Here is a 24,491-nt window from a genome sequence, read left to right on the forward strand (position 1 = left end):
GCTGGGACCTGCCTGACCAGGCGGTGGCGCAGTGGATAGAGCGTCAGACTGAGATACGGAAGGCCCAGGTTCGAGACCCCGAGGTCTCCAGCTTGAGCGCGGGCTCATCTGGTTTGAGCAAAAATTCACCAGCTTGGACCCAAGGTTACTGGCTCAAGAAGGGGTTACTCGGTCCGCTGAAGGCCCACAGTCAAGGCACATATGAGAAAGCAATCAATGAACAACTAAGGTGTCACAATGTGCAATGAAAAACTGATTGATGCTTCCATCTCTCCGTTCCTGTCTGTCTGTCCCTGTCTATCCCTTACTCTGACTCTCTCTCTGTCTCTGTAAAAAAATATAATTAAAAAGGAGTTAAAAAAAAAAAAAATGACTGGGACCTTACCATCCCAGGTCGATGCTCTATCCACTGCGCCACCAGAGGTCAGGCTTAATCTTACATATTGCAATAAAATCCAAAGTCCCTGTTTCAGGCCTTAAGTTTCACTTGCAGCATTTTTTAGCACAGTAAATGGTCTGCTAGCCATAGTATATAATAGTAAACCAAATATATTTACCTAACTTCTGTTACAGGTAGTATTTATGTTAAATATATATATCAAATCCTAGTTCATATAGATATGAAAGCAGACACACACACTTTATATTTAAAATAAGGGGAAGGACCTTTATTCTAAAAGAATGTTTTCTGAGAATTTTTAGCTAAACACAATACTCCCTGAATGAAACTGACAATTTCCAAGTACTAGTCAAGATTCTTGATTAGCCTGACCAGGCAGTGGCGCAGTGGATAGAGCGTCAGACTGGGATGCAGAGGACTCAGGTTCGAGACTCTGAGGTCGCCAGCTTGAGCGCGGGCTCATCTGGTTTGAGCAAAAGCTCACCAGCTAGCCTGACCTGTGGTGGCGCAGTGGATAAAGCGTTGACCTGGAAATGCTGAGGTCGCTGGTTCGAAACCCTGGGCTTGCCTGGTCAAGGTACATATGGGAGTTGATGCTTCCAGCTCCTCCCCACCTTCTCTCTCTGTCTCTCCTCTCTTTCTCCCTCTGTCTCTCCTCTCTAAAATTAAAAAAAAAAAAAAAAAAAAAAAATTGACCTGTGGTGGCGTAGTGGATAAAGCATCGACCTGGAAATGCTGAGGTTGCCGGTTCAAAACCTGGGCTTGCCTGGTCAAGGCACATATGGGAGTTGATGCTTCCAGCTCTTCCCCCCTTCTCTCTCTCTCTCTCTCTTCTCTCTCTCTTCTCTCTCTCCCTCTCCTCTCTAAAATGAATAAAAAATTAAAATTAAAAAAAAAAAAAAAAGCTCACCAGTTTGGACCCAAGGTCACTGGCTTGAGCAAGGGGTTATTCTGTCGGTTGAAGGCCCGTGGTCAAGGCACATATGAGAAAGCAATCAATGAACAATTAAGGTGTTGCAACGCTCAACGAAAAACTAATGATTGATGCTTCTCATCTCTCTGTTTCTCTCTGTCCGTCCTGTCTATCTCTCTCTGTCTCTGTAAAAAAAAAAAAAAGTGATTCTTGATTAGGGATTAAATAACACCCACGAATTAAACTAGAAGTGTTTTACATACTTTAGACGTATTCCTTAGTTAGATTTATTTGGTTATTGTAATATAGCATAATAATATAAACATACCAAAATTATATGAGAATAAAGTATTTAAAAATCTATTGCCATTCAGAAGCATGCTTTTTTGCTACATTGTGCCCAGTGGGTTAGTTCACATGCTGTATGTGTGTGTCTCTGTTATGCTTTCCACAGGGCAATATGCACTATGGAAGTCATGTTACAAAAACAAGCCAAAAAAAGCCTCATTAAACATAGTTAACATAGTTTATTATAAAAGTGTACTTTATTATAAGGAAAATTTAAATATAACCAACAATACTGAAAATAATATAACTGGCATTTATAGCCTCAGAGTTCTTTATTAAACAGGCATTTTTTGCTATTCCATGAATTGTTCATAATCAGTTATGCAACAAAATAGCTCAAAAAACTGAATAAAGAATATAGAACAGGCCCTGGCTGGTTGGCTCAGTGGTAGTGCGTCGGCCTGGCATGGAGGAGTCCCGGGTTCGATTCCCAGCCAGGACACACAGGAGAAGCGCCCATCTGCTTCTCCACCCCTCCCCCTCTCCTTCCTCTCTGTCTCTCTTCCCCTCCCGCAGCCAAGGCTCCACTGGAGCAAAGATAGCCCGGGCGCTGAGGATGGCTCCATGGCCTCTGCCTCAGGAGCTAGAATGGCTCTGATTGCGGCAGAGTGAAGCCCCAAGATGGGCAGAGCATCGCCCCCTGGTGGGCGTGCTGGGTGAATCCCGGTTGGGCAAATGCAGGAGTCTGTCTGACTGCCTCCCCGTTTCCAGCTTCGAAAAAATACAAAAAAAAAGAAAAAAAAGAATATAGAACAATGAACTGGAAATCTGGTGTTTTGCATATTTTTTTTAACATGGCATTTAAAATAAAATCAAATAGAAAACAAGTCATCTTCTCCAACGCGTTAAGTTCAGTTCAGGGCAACTTTCATGATCTGTTAATTAAACCATGAGACACTGAAACCTAAGCTAGGGGAGAGGAGTGGATAGAAAAGCATTGCTCTATTCATTAACCTCCCAGTCTATGAAAAAGAAAAGGAAAAAAAAAGTCATCTTTGAGTAGTATGCTCTCTTCCTACAATAAAGTTTGTGAAATTGTTAAACCCTGTTCTAAAATGTGGCTGATATATTTTACATACTTTAACTTCTTATATATACATTACTTGGTTAACATTTTAACCACACTTTCATTATGTAAGTAAGACCATAAACATTCTTGAATAAGATCACACTAGCCACAGAAAAGTTTTACCTATATATATATTTCTTTAAAACATCTTTCCCAAAATGGAATTGCTCATTTAAAAGTGAATTGATTAGAATTAATCTCTGTAGTCAGTGGGGTCATGTAGGCTAGAAACAAGGCTAAATTGCTTTGGTTGAATATAATTCATCTTATGTAGTCAAAAATAAGGATATCAATTATCGATGAAAATCTATTCTGGTAGTTCATTCTGCACTTTTAACTATGAATCTATACTAAAGTGAATGGCAAGGCCTAATGGTACATTTAGAATGGGCAGAAATTTTTTTATCTTTGCATATGATTTTGTCCATAAAAATTTATTTCTACAACTGTGGAGGAACCCCATGGGAGCAGATATCTGAAAGAATTGTATTTTTAGGTACCAAGTGAAGAATAAAGAAATGTCCTGTGAGCATGTTGATAAGGACCCCAAATTATTTTTGGTATTGAACATTTTTTTTGTAGCATATAGAAGATCTTAAGACTTTTAGAAGACAACAAGTAAATTAAATAGCTTTTTAAAAACCTTGCGACATTAAATGTCATACTCAAAATTTTAAAGTTAAAGAATACAGAGAATTGGAAATGAAAAAGAAAGCAGAGATATATGCTCTGTGAGGAGAAAGTGTTAATGATCTCTCTTACTTAAAAGAGACTCTTCCCTATCACAATGACTAAACTGCCTGTCCTTGTAACTACCGGTTACTGACATTATGCAAAAGGAGTCAAAATGTACTTTGTTGCAAAAATAGAAAAAGTTTTTAAATTGGCTATGATGTTGTATACCATTTCACCAATAGGCCAAAGCCAGCACATAACTTCTCAAGCCAGAAAACCTTTAAAACAAAAATGATTAAAATTGTACTTACTATTATATATAATGAGTTGTAAAAAGAATGTGACGCCATGCTGTATAGCATGGTTCATTGCCAAGTTCCCTCTTAACATGAATAGTCACTGACATCTATCAATCTGCTTAAATCCAAACAAACACAAATCGCCTGATAACATCCTTTAATTATCTTCTTTTTTTTTTTTTTAATTTTTATTTTTTTTTTATTTATTCATTTTAGAGAGGAGAGAGAGGGGGAGAGAGAGAGAGAGAGAGAGAGAGAGAGGAGAGAGATAGGGGGAGGAGGTGGAAGCATCAACTCCCATATGTGCCTTGACCAGGCAAGCCCAGGGTTTCGAACCGGCGACCTCAGCATTTCCAGGTCGACGCTTTATCCACTGCGCCACCACAGGTCAGGTTAATTATCTTCTTAAACACAGATACTTACAGTATATTTCAGTCAAGTTTGTGGAGTAGAAGGTCATTTTATCAGTATGTCAATATTTTTTATGATCTACTCTTTATAAAGTGATGTTAAAGTGTATTGCCTATTAACTCACTACTCTGTTTACTGATACACTGTAAATGTAAAAAAAGGAAAAACCAGAAATCACAGAAAATGCTTGGCATCTACACAAACACATTCTCAGTGGACTAACCACTACTGGATAATTTTGTCACTATAGGTCTTCTTGCTCCATACTTTTGCTTCATGCAGTGGGTTCAACAATATTCATGTTTGTTCCAAACAGGGCAACTAATTGTTCTTCATACGTGGCAATGTTCCTTTTCATAATTTCCATGCAAGGTCCCAAAAGTCTTTCAAATGCTTGTACATCCATGGCTAGGAAAAGGAGAGAATAAGACAAAAATGAGTAACATTCCTTCAAAATCTACAGAATTTCTGGGTCATTTCTGATACCATTCTGCATATGTCAATAATGCAATGGTATTTCTAGGTAAATATACAAGAAGAAGGCATAAAGATAAAAAAAGTTCCACTTCAAAAGGAAATAGCCAGAGTCCCTTAGCAATATGATGTGCAGTGTGAGGTTGGTGGGTGGTCCCTGATCCAGGCTGAGAAAAGAATGAGGGGCTGTCATGTCTAACTTAAAAAAAGTAGTTTTGATGTCATCACCTGAGTAGATATAAACTCCTCAAAGATGGATGGCAATGGAATTTTTTCTGTTTTCCCTCAGGGTTTACAATGCCACATTTTGAAAAACAAATGTTAATTTTTATAAATTTCACTCTCATACTATTGTCTGGTCTCCTCAAAATGACAGCCATTATAACTATATATAACATTTACTATAGTTATAGACGGTATATGTCACTTTGCATGCCTGTTCCTTTTAAAATTTTTTTTAGATTTTATTTATTCATTTTTAGGGAGAGAGAAGAGAGGAGAAAGGAGAGAGGAAGGGGGGAGGAGCAGGAAGCATCAACTCCTATATGTGCTTTGACCAGGCAAGACCAGGGTTTCGAACTGGTGACCTCAGCATTCCATGTCAAAGCTTTATCTATTGTGCCACCACAGGTCAGGCACTTGCCTGTTTCATGCATTTTAAAAACTAAATTTATAATACGCACATGGAAAATATGGTCACTTTCTACCACAGAACAACTATGAATAAAAATACATTTTTTTTGCCTTTCAAATTTGCAAAGTTAACAAAGGCAATGTTTATAAATAGAGCAAATGGACATTCTTGCACTGCTGGTAGCATGTATACTGGTACAAAAAAAAGTGATCCGGCAATATATATCAAAAGCTGTAAAAGAGCCTGACCAGGTGGTGGCACAGTGGATAGAGCATCGGCCTGGGATGCTGAGGACCCAGGATCAAAACTCCGAGGTTGCTGATTGTTCGTGGGCTCACTGGCTCAGCTGAAGTCCCCCCCCCCCCCCGGGTCAAGGCACGTATGAGAAAGCAATCAATGAACAACTAAAATGCTGCAACAAGTTGATGCTTCTCATCTCTCTCCCTTCCTGTCTATCTGTCCCTGCCTATCTCTCTCTCTCTTGCTAAAAAAATAAAATAACATAAAACCTGTCAAAAGAACACACACTTCTAAAACCATTTCTTTTAATTATTATTATTAAAAAATATTTTTTTTGTATTTTTCTTAAGTTGGAAATGAGGAGGCAGTCAGACAGACTCCCGCATGCACCCGACAGGGATCCACCTGGCATGCCCACCAGGGGGCAATGCTCTGCCTATCTGGGGCGCTGCTCTGTTGCGACCAGAGCCATTCTAGCACCTGAGGCAGAGGCCATGGAGCCATCCTCAGTTCCTGGGCCAACTTTGTTCCGATGGAGCCTCGGCTGTGGGAGGGGAAGAGAGAGACAGAGAGAGACAGAGAGGAAGGAGAGGGGGAGGGTGGAGAAGCAGATGGGCGCTTCTCCTGTGTGCCCTGGCCGGGAATCGAATCGGGGACTCCCACACGCCAGGCCGACACTCTACCACTGAGCCAACTGGCCAGGGCTAAAAAACTTTTTTTTTTTAGTGAGAGAGGCAGAGATAGACAGAGAGAGGGAGAGAATTAGGGACAGACAGACAGGAAGGGAGAGAGATGAGAAGCATCAATTCTTTGTTGTAGCACCTTAGTTGTTCACTGATTGATTTCTCATATGAGCCTTGACCAAGGGGCTCCAGCCAAGCCAGTGACCCCTTGCTCAAGCCAGAGACCTTGGGCTCAAACCAGCGACCTTTGGGCTCAAGCCAGTAACCATGGGATGTCTATGACCCCATGCTCAAGCTGGTGACCTTTGGATTTCAAACCTGGGTTCTCTGCATCCCAGGCCGATGCTCTATCCACTGCATCACCACCTGGTCAGGTATTAAAACCATTTCTAAGGAAAAATCCTATGTATGGAAAAGTAGTCTATGCACAACAAAAAAAGCCCCCTGCACCCCAAATGAAGCTAAACCCCTCACAATATTTACCAGTGGGGAATCTTAGTTTATAATGTGCATATTTCCCTAATAGAATGTTACAATTTGATGTAAGAAAATGAGAAAATGCCCAGGTTATAATGAATGAAAAAATCAGTTTATAAAACTGTTTAAAAACAGAAAATCCAGCTCATGCGTGGGACAGCAAGGTGATGAACGCTGTGGGGTGTGGCCTTGGCTGCCAGGCCCAAGTGTCCCACATCATCTTCTGTAGCACGACCCATGGGCTCCACGGCAGACCACTCAGGAATGAAGAAAAATTGAAAATGAGAAATGCAACAAACCAAATGGTCATGGGCACAATTATAAAGATCGATCCTGTTACAGGAATGGTTATGAATCTGACCAACCTCAAATTCACGGAGGAGGCAATTCTGAAGCCCCTTGATGGTTAGAATCTGGATCTAGATGTGCCATACTTTGCAGATGTTATAAGCACAGCAGAAAATGTAGTATATAACTAGGAAAACCTACAGAAATGTTTTCCTGGGGGAATTCTTTATTAAGTAAAAGTATATGAAACATAAAATAACATTGTAGTCTATAAAGGAGAATAGCCCCTTAGGGGTTAATAATACAGAAAGATTTAATCTCTTTCCATATTTGAAAATACCTTTATCCCCTTGGATTATTAAGAAGTCATAAAAAAAAAAGTCATCACATAATTATTGTACCTCCACACTGTGTTTTGGAGTGCCTGATTTATTGAAATCATGTGAGTAAAACTTGTTTTAAGTTCAAATCTATTTTAGAACTAAATTTGTAATGTATCTTGAGAATCATTTAGAGATCTATAGATTAAAAATCGCTTCGCATGAGCAAAATGTTTTGGTGTAGAACTGTTTGAAAGCAAAAGCCATCTAGGTTTGTTTTTCCATTACCTTATTTTTAGTATTCATTTTGTTCTTGTGTAAGTGGCAGAAATGTTTGAGACTTACAGTATGTGAATCTTTTAAAAATTAAAATACAGGTGATCACAAAGTCTGGAAATACAGGTTACATATTTTTAATATATTGAGTTTTTTTTATTACTTCTTCTAGGGTATGTTATAGGCACAAGTTTATTCAGTAAAAATTAGAAACAAATAACCAGAGGCAATGACTGTGGATGGATATACAAAGTTTAATGAGATGCTACTTTAGTGCACACTGTTCAGTGCAGTTTTGCACAGCTTATTATTGAAGTGTGAATGGCCAGTGAGGAACAGCACACTGAACATCTTACAGAATATCAGTAAGCTACTTGTTAAATATATTTGTTTCCAAACCTTATTGCCACCAGAACAATATTAACTCAGAAGAGTAAAGAATAATCACCTATATTAAACCGTTAAAATAATCAACACAGGAAAAATATATTACTCTGTAAAGCAACTCTTACAACATATAATTTTTCTTAATTGATTTCACTTTGTTCTGATCATTAAACTTATCGCTTCACTTAAAAAACAACAACAACAAAAATCAAAAACAGAAAACTCATGTAGATGAAAGATGAGTCGGAACTACAATAGGACGTGGGAGTCACTGAGTGCTGGTGGGTGCCTCTTAGTTTCGCCTACCTTTTCTTACGTCTCAGAATTCTTCTAATATAAATGTTATTATAGAACAAAATTCATGGGCTTTCATTCATATCACCTTTGCTCTCATTGTCTACTATCTCTACTTGGGAAATCACCTGTCAGTTTCTGTCTTCTCTTTCATCCAAGTATAACACTTGATTAATATTATACTATAAAACAGGGGTCCCCAAACTTTTTACACAGGGGACCAGTTCACTGTCACTGAGACTGTTGGAGGGCCGGACTATAAAAAAAACTATGAACAAATCCCTAGCACACTGCATATATCTTATTTAAAGTAAAAAAAACGGGAACAAATACAATATTTAAAATAAAGAACAAGTAAATTTAAATCAACAAACTGACCAGTATTTCAATGTGAACTATGGGCTTGCTTTTGGTTAATGAGATGGTCAATGTCTGGTTCCATATTTGTCACTGCTAGCCGTAACAAGTGATATGACGCGCTTCCGGAGCCGTGACGTGTGCATCTCGTGTCACCGGAAGTAGTACTGTATGTGAGCAATGCCACATACAATACTCCAGGAGCACAGGATATGGATGCATCTTGTGCTCCTCTCACCACCAATGAAAGAGGTGCCCCTTCTGGAAGTGCAGTGGGGGCTGGATAAATGGCCTCAGGGGGCCGCATGTGGCCTGCGGGCCGTAGTTTGGGGACCCCTGCTTTAAAACCTTTTAAAAAGTGACTTCTCTAAGAAGTTAACTCTGAGAATACCAAGATTTTTTTTCTGTTAAACTGGATGAAGAGGATATAGTGGCTAATTATTGTTGGATCACTTAAAAAATTTTTTTTTCATTGAGTTGTGAGAGGGAGAGGAAGGAGGAGGCAGAGGCGGCAAGGGAGAGAGAAGCATCAATTTGTTGTTCCATTAGTTGTACCATTTAGTTGTGTACTCATTGACTGCTTCAGATGTGCCCTGACCAGGGATTGAACCTGTGACCTTGGTACACTAGGATGACACTCTATCTACTGAGCCACCTGGCCAGGGCCTGTTGAATAATTTTTTTTTTAAAGAAAATGTCATCTGGGCCTTGGATTGTTGGCTCAGTGGATAGAACATTGGCCCAGCATGCAGATGTCCCAGATTTAATCCCTGGCCAGGGCACACAAGAGAAGTGACCATCTGCTTCTCCTCTTCTCATTCTCTCCTTCTCTCTCCCCCTTCTGCAGCCAGTGGCTCCACTGGTTCGAGCATGGCCTGGGGAACTGAGGTGCTGAGAATAGCTCAGTTGATTCGAGCATTGGCCTATGACAGAGGTTGTGAGGTGGATCTTAGGGCACATATAGTAGTCTATCTCCCCTCTACTCACGTAAAAAAAAAGGGAAAAAAAAAGAAAATGTCATCACTATTGACACCCTCTGAATTATATTTTTCATTAGCGAAGTAAGTTATTTCTCATATTTAAAATCTCATCTTATAGCTAAAAATGGCATTTCTGCCAAGATACTACACAGTATATAATAAGGTAATTAAACAGCTAAACAATAAAATTTTAATGTTCTTTGACAACCTGAACCTTTGTTTCCAATACTAGGATAAGTGTTCCTGCAGACATTCCAACTTTCCACACAGAGCTTAATTCACTCTATAAAAATACTGTTTTTTTAAAACAATCTTTTTTTTTTTTGTATTTTTTGTATTTTTCTGAAGCTGGAAATGGGGAGGCAGTCAGACAGACTCTAGCATGCGCCCGACTGGGATCCACCTGGCATGCCCACCAGGGGGCGATGCTCTGCCCATCTGGGGCGTTGCTCTGTTGTAACCAGGGCCATTCTAGCACCTGAGGCAGAGGCCGTGGAGCCATTATTAGTGCCCGGGCCAACTTCGCTCCAATGGAGCCTTAGTTGCGGGAGGGGAAGAGAGAGACAGAGAGGAAGGAGAGGGGGAGGGGTGGAGAAGCAGATGGGCGCTTCTCCTGTGTGCCATGGCCGGGAATTGAACCCGGGACTCCTGCACACCAGGCCAACACTCTACCACTGAGCCAACCGGCCAGGGCCTTTAAAAATAATTTTTTAAAAATAAAAAAATACCTTTTGATGAAAATAGTGCATGTTGTTAATTTGGAAAATCGGATATAAAACTTGGTACTCAGGCCTGAGCAGGTGGTGGTGCAGTGGATAGAGCATCGACCTGGGATGCTGAGGAACAAGGTTCAGAATCCTAAGGCCCCTGGCTTGAGTGTAGAATCAAGACATGACCCCATGGTCACTGGCTCAGCTGGAGTGCTCCCCACCCCCGTCCTAGTCAAGGCTCATATGAAAAAGCAATCAATGAATAAGTACAGTGTTGCAACAACAAATTGATGCTTCTTATCTCTCTCCCTTCCTGTCTGCCTGTCCCTGTCTGTTCACCCCCATCTTGCTTAAAAAAAAATTTTTTTTCGTACTCAGAATACTTATATTAAAATAAGATACTATTTTCATGCCTATAAAAAAGAACACAAATGTATATGAAGCTTTTTTTATTTTTGGTTATGTGAAATTTCTTTTAAGAAAAGAAAATGAATGCCTGACCAAGTGGTGGCACAGTCAATAGAGCGTCAGACTGAAATGCAGAGGACCCAGGTTTGAAACCCTGAGGTCACCAGCTTGAGCGTGGGCTCACCTGGCTTGAATGTGGGGTCACTGGCTTGAGCGTGGGATCATAGATGTGATCCCATGGTCACTGGCTTGAGCTCAAAGGTCACTGGCTTGAGCAAGGGGTCACGTCAAGGCACATATGAGAAAGCAATCAATGAACAAGCAAGCAATGAACAACTAAGATGCGGAAACAAAGAATTGTTACTTCTCATCTCTTTCCCTTCCTGTCTGTCCCTATCTGTCCCTCTCTCTGACTGTTTCTTTAAAAAAAAAAAGGCCCTGGCCGGTTGACTCAGTGGTAGAGTGTCGGCCTGGAGTGCAGAAGTCTCAGGTTCGATTCCCGGCCAGGGCACACAGGAGAAGCGCCCATCTGCTTCTCCACCCCTCCCTCTCTCCTTCCTCTCTGTCTCTCTCTTCCCCTCCAGCATCCAAGGCTCCATTGGAGCAAAGATGGCCCGGGCGCTGGGGATGGCTCCTTGGCCTCTGCCCCAGGCGCTAGAGTGGCTCTGGTCATGGCAGAGCGACGCCCCGGAGGGGCAGAGCATCACCCCCTGGTGGGCAGAGCGTCGCCTCCTGGTGGGTGTGCCGGGTGGATCCCAGTCGGGCGCATGCGGGAGTCTGTCTGACTGTCTCTCCCTGTTTCTAGCTTCAGAAAAATACAAAAAAAAAAAAGGAAAAGAAAATGGCTTCTAAAAACTGATTTTATAATACAGTGAAATGCTTCCCTTGTTATATTTTGTGGGGACCATAAAAAGTATGAACCCAATAAAATAATCTGTAGAACATGAATACATAAAATGCAGACATAACATTTCCACGAGGAGAAGCACGCCCACCACTGAGAGTCCTACCTAAACATTTGACAGTCCCAATGGCGTGTGCAGAGGCTGCTCGAGGCTTATTAGTTACCAGAGCAAGTTCTCCAAAGTACTGTCCCCGAGAACACCGAGCGATTTCTACAGCACCATTCTCTTCCACTTCTGATTTACCCTGACAAGGTAAATAAAAGCATCAGCTTTTACTCAGCATGTTGAAAAAACAAAAAGTTAACCTTAGTCTAAACATCAAAAAGAAAATTTATGTTCCTAATATGTGGACTTTTTTAGAACTCACTTACCTTCCTTTTCATAGTAATTTTCACTTCTCCAGATTCTACAATGAAAAAAGAATCAGCCAAATCTCCCTATTAGAATAAAAAAAACAGGATAAAAATGCAAATTTAGTTGATAAAAATCCCCTTGCCAATCATAACCCTGAAGTCAATCCAACCCCGTGTACAGATGATTTGCCCGGACAGGGAAAATCCATAGGAACAAGTGCTCTCACTTTCAAACAGAAGTTACAATGGACAATTATGTAATAATGATTTTATTTGTAAAAGTATTTGAAATAATATACTCTCTACCAGTTTTTTTGAGTCAAGAAAATATGGCAAGTAACACTGGAGTAAGGACTGCACCCACACCTCAGCCTGGATAACGGTAGGGCCCAGGAAAGGCGGGGTGGGGTGGGGTGCTGCAGCAGCACCTCCTTGGCCAGCAGGACCACCCGCCGAGAACCTTGAGTGGTCCAAATGAAACAAGCATTAGCATGATTGTCCACGGTAAGCTACTGATGCCCCACGAGGAGAATGCACCAGGCTTGTTCAGAACTATCCATTTGGGCCCTGATGTTTTGACTGCAGTTAGCTAGGGATCAGCTCTGAGATGCCATTTTACTGACAGTCCACCTCAAGGCCTCGAAAAGACTTCTGTAGAAAAAGTATTGGGGGTTGCAGGCTGTGTGAAAAGGGTGAAGGGATTAAGAAAAAAGCCAAACAAACAAAACAAAAAATAAAACCTTTGAGAAAAAAAATGAAAACTGTTATTGTTTCTAAGTGCATATCCATTTTTCTTTGGTGGTGGTTTTGATTAAGCTCTGCCTTGATTCCCAATGATCATGCCTCTGAATTAAATAGTATTAATACAGAAGATAAACAGATACTGACTTTCCTGAGCCTCTCAAAGTGATTTTGAAGAAACAGGTTTCTTCAAAACTTTAGTATAATTCAAGAAATAGAGTAACAAATTACATCACAAAATACTGAGTCTAGATTTATATAATATAGACATGTACCATATGTTTATAAATGTTTAAACGATCATATCTCAAAATATCCCTAATCTTAAGGGGATTGCTTTTAATTTTTGCCCATTGAGTATGATGTTGGCTGTGGGTTTGTCATAGATGGCCTTTATCATGTTGAGGTATGTTCCCTGTATTCCCACTTTGCTGAGAGTTTTGATCATGAATGGTTGCTGGACTTTATCAAATGCTTTTTCTGCATCTATTGAAATTATCATGTGGTTTTTCTCCTTCCTTTTGTTTATGTGATGAATCACATTGATTGATTTGCGAATATTGTACCAGCCTTGCCTCCCAAAAATAAATCCCACTTGATCATGGTGTATGGTTTTTTCCATATATTGCTGGAACCGGTTTGCTAATATTTTGTTGAGGATTTTTGCATCTAAATTCATCAGGGATATTGGCCTATAATTTTCTTTTTTTGTGTTGTCTTTGCCTGGTTTTGGAATCAGAATTATGCTCGCCTCATAAAAGGAGTTTGGAAGTCTTCCTTCCTCTTGAATTTTTTGAAATAGCTTGAGAAGGATAGGAGTTAGTTCTTCTTTGAATATTTGGTAGAATTCACTTGTGAAGCCATCAGGCCCAGGACTTTTCTTTTTTGGGAGTTTTTTGATAGCTGTTTCAATCTCATTTGTTGTAAATGGAACTTTCCTGGACTCCTGCTCCCTGTGACAGCTCCTAACAGACTGAACTGTGGTTGGGTTGCATTTTTCAGGGATTTGGCATGGTGATGGGGCCAACTTGGACTTGGTGACCATGTTAAGGACACTACTCTTTTATGGATTCTTGCTGTATTGGCCAAGAGTTTGCTTAAAGGCTTTTAATCACTGTAAAAAAAATAGAGGACTGGATGAAGAAGATGGGGCACATATACACCATGGCATACTATTCAGCTAGGAGAAACGATGACATCGGATTACTTACAGCGGAATGGTGGAGTCTTGGCAGCATTGTGCGGGGTGAAATAAGCAAATCAGAAAAAAACAGGAACTGCAGGATTCCATACATTGGTGGGACATAAAAGCGAGACTAAGAGGCATGGACAGGAGTGTGGTGGTTACGGGGGGTGGGGGGAGGGAGGAGGGAAGGAGGGAGAGGGGGAGGGGGAGGGGTACAGAGAGAACTGGATGGAGGGTGGCGGAGGACGATCTCTCTTCGGGTGATGGGTATGCAACAGAACTAAATGACAAGATAACCTAGAAATGTTTTCTTTGAATGTATGTACCCTGATTTATTGATGTCACCCATTAAAATAAAAATTTATTTATAAAAAAAATATCCCTAATAAACTCCAAGTGCAGTTATACATATCTCCTTTCCCTTATCTTTAAATTAGGTTTTCATAAGAACTGCATGTTAAATTTTCAAGTGTTCTGAATCATAGTAGGGTTATTGACTGTTGTGTAATTTGGCTTTGAAAACATGCTCTAAATGCATGTAAAATTAGTGAAACTGAGTAAGGTCTGTGGATTTGGCCAATATCAGTCCCTTAGTTTTCTGTTCCTGGGCTATAATGATGCAAGATGCATAGGGGAAACTGGGCAGAGTGCATGGGACTTCTCTGTACTATTTTTGTAACTTCCTGTGAAACTGTAATTATTTTAAAATTAAAATCTCAAAAAGCATTTCAAAAGTGCTTTATACTTTGTTATTAATTTATACATTAGAACCTTAGCCTTATTTTCTAAGTTATTTCCACCTCTTCCCAATCCTTCACAGCTCCAATCTGTGAGTGTCTGTGGTGGTGGGGGTGGGAGAGGGACAGAGAATGATTTACTTATTTGACTTCTAACAATGGTTTTTTCCTTGGTCTCAAATCTTGAATCTCGTTTCACATTAGCGGTTAAATCGCATGTTGGCCCTCATTTACTGCCTGGAAAGGCAACCCAGTACACGGTATAGTGTGTTCCCTTCCTGGTTAATTCTATCAGGGAGCAGCCTCAGGAGGCATCATCGTGAATTGATAGAAGACGTTGAAAATCTTCCAATATACCTTCAGAGTCCTTATTAATCTCATGGAGCACTCACCTGTTTTTTTTCTCTTATAAATGGCATTTTCTTTTTATATATACATGTCACGCACAAATATAAAATTATGCAGAAATCCATTTGATAATTTAATACATATTGATTAGCAGTTAATTATATAAAGAAAATAGTCAAATAGTTTAATAGCTGTGAATTAAACCATTTTTAACAGGTCATTTGGTAAATAATCATTTAATCTATCATTATATGCTAATTATAGATATAAAAATTCATCAAGATTTACAATGTATAAGCACCTATTGGAATTTAACCCTAAACTGAATTATGTGAAAAGGATTATACCTGAGCAATGATCTGTTCTCCATCGTTGTATACTTTGGTGCCTATCACATCTACCACTTTCAGGCGTTCAGAAACCTACAGAGAACAAAAGACTACTAAATAAAAAGATTAATTAGGTAATCTTATCTATTTTAGACATTTAAAAATTGGTAGCCTATAAGCCAAATAAACCAAGTACTGTGTCGGTTTATGTGTTACTTTAATCAACAGCCAGCATTTTAAAATAAATTTCTTAGAAAAATTTGAATTTCCACCTTCTCTTGAAAAATCAGGCGAGTCAGCAACACTCAGCTCTTCTTTCCATATGGTAACAGTAAACTATGGCGGGAGAGCAGCTGTTTCTTCAGATGGAACACATGCTCTCCAGGCTACTGACATCGCAGCCTGGCTTGCTTTTTCTTCTTTATGTTACTTGCCTAGTTTGGAAGGCATCTGGATATCCAACCCCTGATCTATTTTTATTTAAACAGATATGCAGCCAGAGGAGATCAGCTGCCTAATAGGCATTCTGTAATGTGGCCAAAATTTCTACCAGGCATATACTGACAGTACAGCAAAGACACTGCAGTAGGTGAATTGGTACTAACCCCAAAGATTTTGGCCAGGATGCCTGGAAGGACGGTGTTGCCAGCCACCAAGATGGAAAAGAGAGGGAGGAGTAGATTTAGCACATGAGGTTTGAGTTGTCTATTAGGTGCCCAGGAAAAGTTAAATAAGCAGTTAAGTAAATGATTCTGGCATTCCAGGGAGGGACCTTGTCCCACAATGTCAATTTTATATATATATATATATATTTTTTTAAAGATCTTCCTGATTTTACAGAGAGAGGAGAGAGAAGGGTAGGGGAGTGAGAAGTATCAACCCATAGCTGCTTCACTTTAGTTGTTCATTGACTGCTTCTCATATGTGCCTTGACTGGGCAAACCCAGCGTTTCGAACCAGTGACCTCAGCATTCCAGGTCAACATTTTATCCACTGCACCACCACAGGCCAGGCTGACATATCAATTTTAAAAGGCATCAACATATAGTATTTAAAGCCTGGGAGTTGACAAGTTCACCAAGTGAGAAAGAGTAACCTGAAAGAAGAGACTGGAATGCCAATTTTAAGAGGAACAAAAACAGGAATAAAAAACAAAGATGAGAAGTAGAGGCCAGTAAAGACACTTTTGGTAACAGGGAGGATTTATTTTTTGGTGAGGGGGAGAATTTTGTTTTTTCTCTCTGGTATGTTTATAATGCATATTTGTTATACTGAGTTAATATCTACATTTTGAATTTAGATAACCTCTCCCTGTTAAGGTGTAAATAGTGGCTACTATTTACATGATTATATAAGTCAAGTCTGCTTATAGAAAGAGACCACCTTTAACTGCTATAGATGCTCACAGGACTCTATTATAAACAATAAAACAAATGCAGTTATGGGTAGTAAAAGAAACACTGAGCTATGCGAAAACCATAATTGAATCTTACAGTGAAATCATGAGTACATTTTTATTCAAAGAAACTTTTGTTCTAATATTCCTAATAAAACAAGCTTTTAAAGCAAAATTAAAGTGTAAACATACTTACTTCCAAAGATTTAAGGAATGGCAGTGACTCGATAAAACTTTCATACATTTTTCTCTTTTTGGCATTATTTTTTACAATTATTCTCCTGAAGGTTACTCTGTCCTAAAGGCAGAATATCAAAAACAAATACAGTTAAAATGTTTACTGACAAAAAAATTTTAAGAGACAGTTTCATTTTATTCCCAATAAAAAACAATAACTGAAAATTGTGAAATAAGGTTAACATTGTTATACTTTTTAAAAATTTTATTTATTCATTTTAGAGAGAGAAAAATGGAGAGAAAGAGAGAGAGAAAGACAGAAGTGAGAAATACCAATATGTTCCTGTATGTGTGCTGACCGGGGATGGAACCTGCAACTTTTGCTTTTTGGGACAATGCTCTAACCAACTGAGCTATCCCACCAGGGAGACATTATTAAATGTTTTTTTGATATTATTATATTTTTAGTGTAACATATTTAGGATTTTTATTTCTTCAAGCATAAAATATAGAACCTATATATAAACTACTATTTTCAGGTTTTTTTTTTTATTTAGACAATTTTAACGGGGTGACACTGGTCAACTAGAGTACATAGAGAAAACATCTCCAGATCATTTTGACATTCAATTATGTTGCATACACATCACCCAAAGTCAAATCGTCCTCCATCACCTTTTGTTTCTCTTCATGCCCCTCCCCTCCCCCACCCTCCTCTTTCTCCTCCCTTCCCCTCCCCCTTGTAAACACTGCACTCTTATCTACGTCCATGAGTCTCAATTTTATGTTCCACTTATGTATGGAATCATACAGTTCTTAGTTTTTTCTGTTTTACTTATTTCACTCAGTATAATGTTATCAAGGTCCATCCATGTTGTCGTAAATGATACTATGTCATAATTTCTTATGGCTGAGTAGTATTCCATAGTATATAGTATAACCATTATGGAAGAAGGTATGGTGGTTCCTCAAAAAAATTAAGAATAGAACTACCATATGACCCAGCAATCCCTCTACTGGGTATATATCCCCAAAACTCGAAAACAACCAAAATGCCCTTCAACAAAGTATTAGATAAAGAAGATGTGGTACATATATACTATGAAATACTATTTTCCGTTTTTTAAGGAAGTATCAGTTTACTTTTATTCAGAACAGATCTATCACCATATAATTAGGCTAATCCACGAGGTGGCACTGCTGCATCATTTTAAAAGCTAATACTAGCACTATGTTTTTTCCACCTCAGCTTTGATACACAACTGACCTATATTGTGTAAGTTTAAAGTATACAATGTGTTGATTTTACACAGTTATACACTGTGAAATGACTTACCACAGTAGAGCTAGTTAAAGCTTCTATCACCTCACAGAGTCCCTTCCTTTGTAGTGAGAACATTTAAGATTTACTTTTATCAACTTTCAAGTACAAAATACAGTACTGCTAACTCTAATTACTATGTTGCACATTTGATCCTAGAATTTATTCATCTTATAACTGGAAGTTTATATATAGCCTTTGGCCAATATCTCCTCATTTCCCCTATCCCCTGGCACCCAGCACTAAATTTCTGAGTTCAAGAAATCTAACACTCAGTTCTTTAACCATGGATGACAGTCCTAGAGTATTACCAAATCAATTTGAAAGACATGACCAGCATTCTTTTTTTATTGAGGTATAACATATCACATTACTTTCAGGTATACAACATAATGATTCAATATTTATGTATATACTGTGAAATTATCACAATAAATTTAGTTACTATTGATCACTTGACAGTTATAAAAACTTTTCTTCTTGCGATAACTTTTTTGTGTGTGTGTGACAGAAAAAGAGAGAGAGAGAGAGAGGAACAGATAGGGACAGACAGGAAAGGAGAGAGACGAGCAGCATCAATCCTTCCTTGTGGCTCCTTAGTTGTTCACTGATTGCTTTCTCATAGGTGCCTTGATGGGGGGCTATAGTAGAGGGAATGACCCCTTGCTTAAGCCAGCAACGTTGGATTCAAGCCAGTGACCTTTGGACTCAAGACAGTGACCATGGGGTCATGTCTATAATCCCATGTTCAAGTGGTGAGCCCGTGCTCAAGCCGGATGAACCTGTGCTCAAGCCAGCATCCTTGGGGTTTTGAACCTGGGTCCTCCATGTCCCAGTCTGACATTCGATCCACTGCGCCACCACCTGCTCAGGCTCTTGTGATAACTTAAAATACACTCTCAGACTTCTTTTATTTTGTTAATTAAAATAACTTTAATTAAAAATTTTATTGAGTTGAGAGAGAAACACTGATTTGTTGTTCCACTTATTTATGCATTCATTGGTTGATTCTGATATGTGCCCTGACTGGGGATCAAAGCTGCAACCTTGGTGTACTGGGATGATGCTCTAACCAACTGAGCTACCCAGCCAGGGCCAAATTATTTTCTCTGAGAATTTTTATATGTTTACTTGGGCCAAAACTGACAACTACCAGGAAGCAAGATCTCAATGCTACTTCACTTTTATTTATTTATTGACAGAGACAGAGAGTCAGAGAAAGGGACAGATAGGGACAGACAGACAGAAAGGGAGAGAGATGAGAAGCATTAATTCTTCGTTGCAGCACCTTAGGTGTTCAAAGATTGCTTTCTCATATGTGTCTTGACGGGGGAGGGGGGATACAGCAGAGCAAGTGATCCCTTGCTCAAGCCAGCGACCTTGGGCTCAAGCAAATGACCTTGGGCTTCAAGCCAGTGACCTTTGGGCTCAAACTAGTGACCATGGGGGTATCATGTCTATGATCCCATGCTCAAGGTGGATGAGCCTGCAACCTTGGGGTTTTGAACCTAAGTCCTCTGAGTTCCAGTCCAACGCTCTATCCACTGCACGACCACCTTGTCAGGCTGCTACCTCACTTTTAAAAATTTTCATTTATACTTGATATACAATATTGTATTAGTTTTAGGTGTATACCCCAAAGATTAGATTTTTAAAAATTCCTTTTAGGCCTGACCTGTGGTGGCGTAGTGGATAAAGCGTCGACCTGGAAATGCTGAGGTCGCTGGTTAGAAACCCGGGGCTTGCCTGGTCAAGGCACATATGGGAGTTGATGCTTCCAGCTCCTCCCCCCCCTTCTCTCTCTCTGTCTCTCCTCTCTCTCTCTCTCTCTGTCTCTCCCTCTCCTCTCTAAAATGAATAAATAAATCCTTTTAGAGAAGGGAGAGAAAGAGAGAGAGAGGAGAGAGAAAGGGGGAAGAAGCAGGAAGCATCAACTCCCATATGCGTCTTGACCCGGCAAGCCCAGGGTTTCGAACCAGAAACCTCAGCATTCCAGGTCTATGCTTTATCCACTGCGCCACCACAAATCGGGCAGGAATAGATCTTATATAACTTACTAAGCGATCATTCCAATAAATCTCTTACCCATCTGACACCTTACGTAGTTATTAGAATATTATTGACTATACTCCTTATGCTGTACTTTATATCCCCATGACTATTTTGTAACTATTAATTTGTACTTTATTTTCCAAGAGAGAGGGGAAGGGAGATGAAAAGCATCAACTCATAGCTGTGGCAGTTTAGTTGTTCATTGATTGCTGCTGATATGTGCCTTGACCAGGGGGCTCCAGGAGAGCCAGTGACCTCTTGCTCAAGCCAGTGACCATGGGATCATGTCGATGATCCAATGTTTCAGCTAGTGACCCCATGCTCAAGCTCATGAGCCTGCACTCAAGTCAGCGACCTTGGGCTTTCAAACCTGGGACATCAGCATCCTAGGTCAACATTCTATCCACTGTGCCACTACTGGTCAGGCCCAATTTGTATTTCTTAATCACTTTACCTTTTCCACCCATCCCTCAAAGCCCTTCCATCTAGCAACTGTCAAAATGTTCTCTTTTTTTTTTCTTTTTTTTTTTCTTGTTAAAGAAGATCCTTTAACATTTCATGTAATGGTGGTTTGGTGGTGATGAACTCCTTTAGCCTCTTCTTGTCTGGGAAGCTCTTTATCTGTCCACTGATTCTAAATGATAACTCTGCATGGTGCAGTAATCTTTGGTTGTAGGTCCCTGCTTTTCATTACTTTCAATATCTCTTGCCAATCCCTTCTGGCCTGCAAAGTTTCTGTTGAGGAATCAGCTGATAGGGAGCTCCCTTGTAGGTAACTAATTGTTTTTCTCTTGTTGCTTAGAAGATTGTCTTTAACTTTTTAATTTTAATTATGCTATATTTCTGCATTTTAATTATGCTGTGTTTTGGTGTGGGCCTCTTTGGGTTCATCTTGTTTGGGACTCTGCACTTCCTGGACTTCATTTTCTTCACCAGGTTAGGGAAGTTTTATCACTATTTTTTCAAATAGGTTTTCAATTTCTTGCTCTTGCTCTTCTCTTTCCGACCTCCAGGATGTAAATGCTGGTGCTCTTGAAGTGGTCCCAGAAGCTCCTTACACTATCTTCATTTTTTAATTCTTTTTTCATACTATTCTGATTGGTTGATTTTTGCATTCTTGTATTCCAAATCACTGATTTGATTCTCATTCATCTACAGTACCGCTGATTTCCTGTAAATTATTAATTTGTTAGTGTACCTTTCATTTCTGACTAGTTATTACTTATGATTTCCATGTCCTTTTTCATGCTGTTGAAGTTCTAAGTTCATTGAGCATCCTCATAACCAGTGTTTTAAACTCTGCATCTAGTGGATTGCTAGTCTCCATTTTGTTTAGTTCTTTTTCTGGAGTTTTATTCTGTTCTTTCATCTGGGACATGTCTGTCTTCTCATTCTGGCAGACTCCCTGTGTTTCTTGTGCAGTGGTCGGCAAACTCATTAATCAACGGAGCCAAATATCAACAGTACAATGATTGAAATTTCTTTTGAGAAAAAAATTTTAAACTTAAACTATATAGGTAGGTACATTCCTTATTAAGGTAGTGCCTGCACGTGGTATTTTTTTTTTTTTTTTTTTTTGTATTTTTCTGAAGCTGGGAACGGGGAGAGACAGTCAAACAGACTCCCGCATGCGCCCGACCGGGATCCACCTGGCACGCCCACCAGGGGGCGACGCTCTGCCCACCAGGGGGCGATGCTCTGCCCCTCCGGGGCATCGCTCTGTTGCGACCAGAGCCACTCTAACGCCTGGGGCAGAGGCCAAGGAGCCATCCCCAGCACCCGGGCCATCTTTGCTCCAATGGAGCCCTGGCTGCGGGAGGGGAAGAGAGAGACAGAGAGGAAGGAGAGGGGGAGGGGTGGAGAAGCTGATGGGCGCTTCTCCTGTGTGCCCTGGCTGGGAATCAAACCCGGAACTTCTGCACGCCAGGCCGACGCTCTACCACTGAGCCAACCGGCCAGGGCCTGCACGTGGTATTTTGTGGAAGGGCCACACTCAAGGGGCCAAAGAGCTGCATATGGCTCGTGAGCCGCGGTTTGCCAACCACTGAATTAGGTAGAGCTGCTGTATCTCCCAGGCTTGGTAGGGTGGCTTCATGTAGTAAGTGTTCTATAGGGTCCAGCTGCACAGCCTCCCCCAATCACCCAAGCTGGGCATTGTAGGTATGCTCCTCCCCCTCCCCCCCCAGTGTGGGCTGTGTATACCTTTCTCTTGTAGTTGAGCCTTGATTGCTGTTAGCATGTCAATGGGAGGGATTTATCCCCAGGCCAATCAGCTATAAGGACTAGCTGTGACCACTGACCAGCATGGAGGATCAGCTGTGCAGTGGCCACCCCATGGAGTAGAACTTATTTTATCGGGGCTCTGGTGCCTGCTGAGTCTGCCCCTGCCCCTTGCGTGTGTCGCTTGTGGAAGTGGCTAGGTGGCACTTCAATGTCGTATGAAGCTGCCCACCTGGCACACTGGCTCAAGGGCCTCATGGGAAGTGCAGGCCAAGGTCAGCTGCTGTCAGTGGTCTGCCAAAGACTACTCAGCATGAGCTATGAAGATTTACAGATGGTGGCTACTTGTGCTGGACTTGGAGGTGCCCAGGCAAGGCCAAGCTGCAAACCAAGACCAGCTGCTATTAGTGCCAGGTCAAGGGCCACTTATATTGAGATAGGGGCATGCTGAAGCCAGATGCTGCTTGAGAGATTTCAGCATAGTCTGAAGCAAGAGCCAAGAGACACCATTTGTATGGAAAGGCCACTGGAAACAGCTTGGGTGGGCCTGTAGGTTGGGTGGGGCAGGGTCTCAGGGAATCACCAGCATAGGCAGAACAGTATGAGCCAGGTTGGTGGAGACTCAGATATGGCACCCACCTGCCAGCACGGTTGAGAGAAGGCTCAAAAAAGGAACAATGGCCTCTGCCAGCACTTCGATCTTGGAGAAAGCTGTGCCCCAAGCTCTTACTCTGATGCCAAATAATTCAGTTCCTCCACATATGTCCCTGGTGCCTTTTGGGCTTCTACCCCAGCACTGAAGCTCAGAGCAAATAAGCCCATGTGCAGGACCTTTAAGAGAAACTGCATGGGCCTGACCAGGCGGTGGTGCAGTGGATAGAACATCAAACTGGGATGCGGAGGACCCAGGTTCGAGACCCCGAGGTCACCAGCTTGAGTGAGGGCTCATCCGGCTTGAACACGGGATCATAGGCATGACCCCATGTCCACTAACTTGAAGCCCAAGGCCACTGCCTTGAGCAAGGGGTCACTTGCTCTGCTGTTGTCCCCCCCCCATCAAGGCACATATGAGAAAGCAATCACTGAACAACTAAGGAGCTGCAAAGAAGAACTGATGCTTCTCGTCTGTCTCCCTTCCTGTCTGTTTGTCCCTATCTGTCCGTCTCTCTGACTCTCTGTCTCTGTAAAAAAAAAAAAAAAAAAAAAAGAGGAACTGACTGCCTGGGACTCTAGTAGCCCTCCGACTCCCTCAGCCATAATCCCTGTCGGTTTTTACAGCCAGAAGTTATGGGCACTGAAACCCTTAGATCAGGGGTCCCCAAACTTTTTACACAGGGGGCCAGTTCACTGTCCCTCAGACCGTTGGAGGGCCAGACTATAAAAAAAATATGAACAAATCCCTATGCACATTGCACATATCTTATTTTAAAGTAAAAAACCAAAACGGGAACAAATACAATATTTAAAATAAAGAACGAGTAAATTTAAATCAACAAACTGACCAGTATTTCAATGGGAACTATGCTCCTCTCACTGACCACCAATGAAAGAGGTGCCCCTTCTGGAAGTGCGGTGGGGGCCGGATAAATGGCCTCAGGGGGCTGCATGCGGCCCGCGGGCCGTAGTCTGGGGACCCCTGCCTTAGATGGTGGTCCTGGGGTTGAGGTGGTGACTTCTTGCTCTGAAGGGGAGACATCTTCAGCCCAGATACCTTTCTCAATTTTTATCTGCCACACGTGGGTGTGGGACCAGCCCATTCTGTGTCTCTTTCTCTCCAACCAGTCTCGATATAGCTGCTTCTTTAAATCCACAATTGTAGGACTTCTATGTGGCTAGATTTAAGGTTCTGAATGATGGCTGTTCTATAGTTTAGTTGTAGTTTTGATGTGGTTGTGGGTGTATGTGAATACCACATTTACCTATGCCACTATCTTGACCAAAGTCAGCAATTTTTAAATACACAATACAGTATTGTTAACTATTATCCTCATGCTGTACATTATATACCCAGGACTTTTTATTTTATAGAATTGGAAGTGTGTACTTTTGACTCCCTCCACCCAGACCAGCACTTTTATAAAAA

General features: G+C 40.8%; 1 protein-coding gene, 1 non-coding gene and 1 pseudogene across 2 annotated transcripts in view; 2 read left to right on the top strand and 1 right to left on the bottom strand.

The window, feature by feature from the left end:
* Positions 1-1,809: 1,809 nt before the first annotated feature.
* Positions 1,810-24,491, bottom strand: part of PRKAR2B (protein kinase cAMP-dependent type II regulatory subunit beta) — a 175,467-nt gene continuing 152,785 nt past the window's right edge. The window contains exons 7-11 of the mRNA XM_066342547.1: positions 16,835-16,936; positions 15,261-15,335; positions 11,920-11,985; positions 11,654-11,792; positions 1,810-4,523 (exon numbers count right to left, since the gene is read on the bottom strand). Of these exons, the coding sequence (XP_066198644.1) occupies positions 4,390-4,523; positions 11,654-11,792; positions 11,920-11,985; positions 15,261-15,335; positions 16,835-16,936 (516 nt within the window). The 3' untranslated portion in view covers positions 1,810-4,389. The remainder of the gene's footprint in view (positions 4,524-11,653; positions 11,793-11,919; positions 11,986-15,260; positions 15,336-16,834; positions 16,937-24,491) is intronic.
* Positions 2,497-2,631, top strand: LOC136377911 (small nucleolar RNA SNORA36 family). The gene has a single exon (XR_010746520.1). It is a non-coding gene; the product is annotated as a small nucleolar RNA SNORA36 family (small nucleolar RNA).
* Positions 6,791-7,195, top strand: LOC136377639 (6-pyruvoyl tetrahydrobiopterin synthase pseudogene; annotated as a pseudogene).

Source organism: Saccopteryx leptura, chromosome 6 (assembly GCF_036850995.1).
Source record: "Saccopteryx leptura isolate mSacLep1 chromosome 6, mSacLep1_pri_phased_curated, whole genome shotgun sequence".
Classification (NCBI taxonomy): domain Eukaryota; kingdom Metazoa; phylum Chordata; class Mammalia; order Chiroptera; family Emballonuridae; genus Saccopteryx; species Saccopteryx leptura.